Consider the following 1,045-nt stretch of genomic DNA (forward strand, 5'->3'; position numbering starts at 1 on the left):
AGGTTTTCCAGGCTCCGCTGCCGCCGCTGCCGGGGGAGGGGCGGCGTTTCTTCCCCCCCACGCTGATCTCGGGGGTGGCCCCCACCTCGCGCTGCCTGCGGGAGCCGGTGGGTGCCCCCCGGGGGGGCTCGGCATGGGGATGGGGGCGCCTCTGGGGGTCCCCCTGAGCGCCCCCTCGCTGCCCCCCAGGCCGCGGGGCCGCTGCTGCTGCTGCTGGCCGTGCGCGGCCCCGCCGAGGCCGTGGCCGTGGCCCGGACGCTGCCCCTCGGCCCGGCCGCCTCCGTGTGGGCGCAGGACATCAGCACGGCCCTGGACACCGCGGACGGGTGAGCCGGGGACACCCCCGGGGGACACGGACACTGAGCAGGGTGACCCGTGGACACTGACCACGAGTGACCCTGGGGGGCACTGAGCAGGGTGACCCGGGGGGGCTGACCACGAGTGACCCGGGGGGGCACTGAGCAGGGTGACCCGGGGGGGCTGACTACGAGTGACCCTGGTGGACACTGAGCTGGGTGACCCTGGGGGGCTGACCAGGAGTGACCCTGGGTGGGCACTGACACTGACCAGGAGTGACCCTGGTGGGCTGACCAGGAATGACCCTGGTGGGCACTGACACTGACCAGGAGTGACCCTGGGTGGGCTCTGACCAGGAGTGACCCTGGGGGCTGACCAGGAGTGACCCCTGGCCGGGCTCTGCCCCCTGGCCGGGCTCTGCCCGTGGCCGGGCTCTGCCCCCTGGCCGGGCTCTGACCCCTGGCCGGGCTCTGACGCCGCCCCCCCGCAGGCTGCCCCAGGGCCTGGTGTGCCTCAACTCGCTGGAGCTGCCCGAGCCCCTCGGGGGCAGCGCCTGGGGGGCCGCGGACACCGACCTGGATGAGGTGGGGGCTGCCAAGGGGGGCTCTGCTGGGGGTCCTGGGTGGTTTGGGAGGGGCCCAGGGCGGTTTGGGGGTGTCCTGGAGAAGCTGGAGGGGCGTGGAGGTGCCCTGGGGTGGCCCCTCAGCGGTTTAGGGGGGAGTGGGGTGGGTTTTGGGGGTCCCCAGGG

At 74.5% G+C, this 1,045-nt stretch overlaps 1 protein-coding gene across 1 annotated transcript in view; it reads left to right on the top strand.

Annotated features, from left to right (window-relative positions):
* Positions 1-2: 2 nt before the first annotated feature.
* Positions 3-1,045, top strand: part of LOC121364460 (aldehyde dehydrogenase family 16 member A1-like) — a gene marked incomplete at its 5' end in the record, with an annotated part of 3,009 nt that continues 1,966 nt past the window's right edge. The window contains 3 exons of the mRNA XM_041487742.1: positions 3-107; positions 190-326; positions 788-881. Of these exons, the coding sequence (XP_041343676.1) occupies positions 3-107; positions 190-326; positions 788-881 (336 nt within the window). The remainder of the gene's footprint in view (positions 108-189; positions 327-787; positions 882-1,045) is intronic.

Source organism: Pyrgilauda ruficollis, unplaced genomic scaffold, assembly GCF_017590135.1.
Source record: "Pyrgilauda ruficollis isolate IOZ18807 unplaced genomic scaffold, ASM1759013v1 scaffold838, whole genome shotgun sequence".
NCBI lineage: Eukaryota > Metazoa > Chordata > Aves > Passeriformes > Passeridae > Pyrgilauda > Pyrgilauda ruficollis.